The sequence below is a fragment of the Octodon degus genome, unplaced genomic scaffold (assembly GCF_000260255.1).
Source record: "Octodon degus isolate 3935 unplaced genomic scaffold, OctDeg1.0 scaffold00005, whole genome shotgun sequence".
In the NCBI taxonomy this organism is placed as follows: domain Eukaryota; kingdom Metazoa; phylum Chordata; class Mammalia; order Rodentia; family Octodontidae; genus Octodon; species Octodon degus.
The window spans coordinates 33688776-33690732 of NW_004524581.1; the positions used below are offsets into that span (position 1 = coordinate 33688776).

Genomic DNA, 1957 nt, shown 5'->3' on the forward strand with positions numbered 1-1957 from the left:
GATGCCATCAAGCTGAATCCTCGCTTGGCCATTCTGTATGCCAAGAGAGCCAGTGTCTTCATCAAATTGCAGAAGCCAAATGCTGCCATTCGAGACTATGACAGAGCCATTGAAATAAATCCTGATTCAGCCCAACCGTACAAGTGGCGAGGGAAAGCACACAGACTTCTGGGCCATTGGGAAGAAGCAGCCCATGATCTTGCCCTTGCTTGTAAACTGGATTATGATGAGGATGCAAGTGCAATGCTTAAAGAAGTTCAGCCAAGGGCGCAGAAAATTGCTGAACGTCGGAGAAAGTATGAGCGAAAACGTGAAGAACGAGAGATCAAAGAAAGAATAGAAAGAGTTAAGAAGGCTCGAGAAGAGCATGAAAAAGCCCAGAGGGAGGAAGAAGCCAGAAGACAATCAGGAGCTCAGTATGGCTCCTTTCCAGGTGGCTTTCCTGGAGCCATGCCTGGTAATTTCCCAGGAGGAAGGCCTGGGATGGGAGCGGGCATGGCAGGAATGCCTGGACTCAATGAGATTCTTAGTGATCCAGAGGTCCTTGCAGCCATGCAGGACCCAGAAGTTATGGTGGCCTTCCAGGATGTGGCTCAGAATCCTGCAAATATGTCAAAATATCAGAGTAATCCAAAGGTTATGAATCTCATCAGTAAATTGTCAGCCAGATTTGGAGGTCAAGCCTAATGCTTACCTGACAAAGCCCTTCCTAAAAGAACAGCAGCCTCGACCACTTAATGGACCTTGCAGTGATACGAGCCAGTGTGCCTCTGGCCTCATCAGGAGAGCTGGGTGCTGGGGAGACGGCCCCTCCCCTCCTCGCCAGGTGCGGCTGAAGTGTTTCACAAAGGTTTTCCATTAGGGTACTCATTCAGATGATGTTTTCCTACTAGGAATTACAAACCTTAAACACTTTTTTTTGGTACCAGGAATCGAACTCAGTATGTCACTCTTGTCAGGCAGGTACTGTGCCACTGAGCTAGATCTCCGGCCCTTAAACACTTTTTAAACCTTAAAACATATTTAAAACTTAGAAGGTCTATCAACCCCTACATTTTTTAAAAATCATTTTTAGATTTTTTTCCCTTTGAATTACTGGGCAAGGAAGATACTTACGTATGAGCATTTATGAATTTAGTAGGAATAAAATGAAGTTTTTTTGGGTGGGAAGCAAATCTCATTTAAGAAGATAAAGTTTGAGTTAGATATATGGTTACTAAGGCATTTTGATTTGGCTTCTTAATGATTTCTTTTTTAAGATGATTTATTTCAGTATAACTACTGGGACCACCAGTATTTGAATATGATCTGGTTAGGGCCTGGAAGTACTGGGAGGACAGCAGCAGTCTTATGCCATGTTTTCTATACTGTGTACCCCTGTACAGTTTGCATTTAAATCTTACACTGTGCTGAAGGAGTGATCTTTTTTCTAAGCCACAGTAGAGTTGGGTTACTTAGCTCTGTTCTTGTCCAAAATATCAAATAAATGTTTCATACTATTTCCACTAGGGGAAATACAAGAGTATGTTTCTTTTTATATATCTGTTAAAAAATATTTTCTTCATCAGAAAATGACCAATTCTGTTTGCTTTCTGCTTGTATTTTCCCCTCTAACCTTCTGGAGCTAAAGGTAATGCTTTTTTCACTAGCATCATCAGTATTATGACCGTTCCCAGTATAACTAAGCAAGCATATTTAATGCTGTATTTAATTTAGTAATTTGTGTGTGTGAAGTAATACCCGTAACAGTTGTGTTTTCTTTCCTTGGCCTTGAAATTGCTTGTTGTACTTGAGTTGGGAAAAATCTTGTCATATCGTGACATTGGAAAGAGATTCCCTTTGGCATTTGATCCTTAACTTAGGAAATACATATTGTAGTTACAGTTTATTCAGGAGTACTCATTTTTGTATTCTAAAGAGTTTATGAATTCGTTGTTACACATACAGGAAGTAACTG

The 1957-nt window shown here is 40.8% G+C and overlaps 2 protein-coding genes across 2 annotated transcripts in view; one reads left to right on the forward strand and one right to left on the reverse strand.

The window, feature by feature from the left end:
- The window catches only part of LOC101588659 (hsc70-interacting protein), a 1213-nt gene extending 526 nt beyond the window's left edge, over positions 1–687 (forward strand). The window contains exon 2 of the mRNA XM_004624339.2: positions 1–687. This exon is cut by the window's left edge and continues 21 nt beyond it. Coding sequence (XP_004624396.1) covers positions 1–687 — 687 coding nt within the window.
- The window catches only part of Atat1 (alpha tubulin acetyltransferase 1), a 12079-nt gene that overhangs the window by 4230 nt on the left and 5892 nt on the right, over positions 1–1957 (reverse strand). The window lies entirely within an intron of this gene.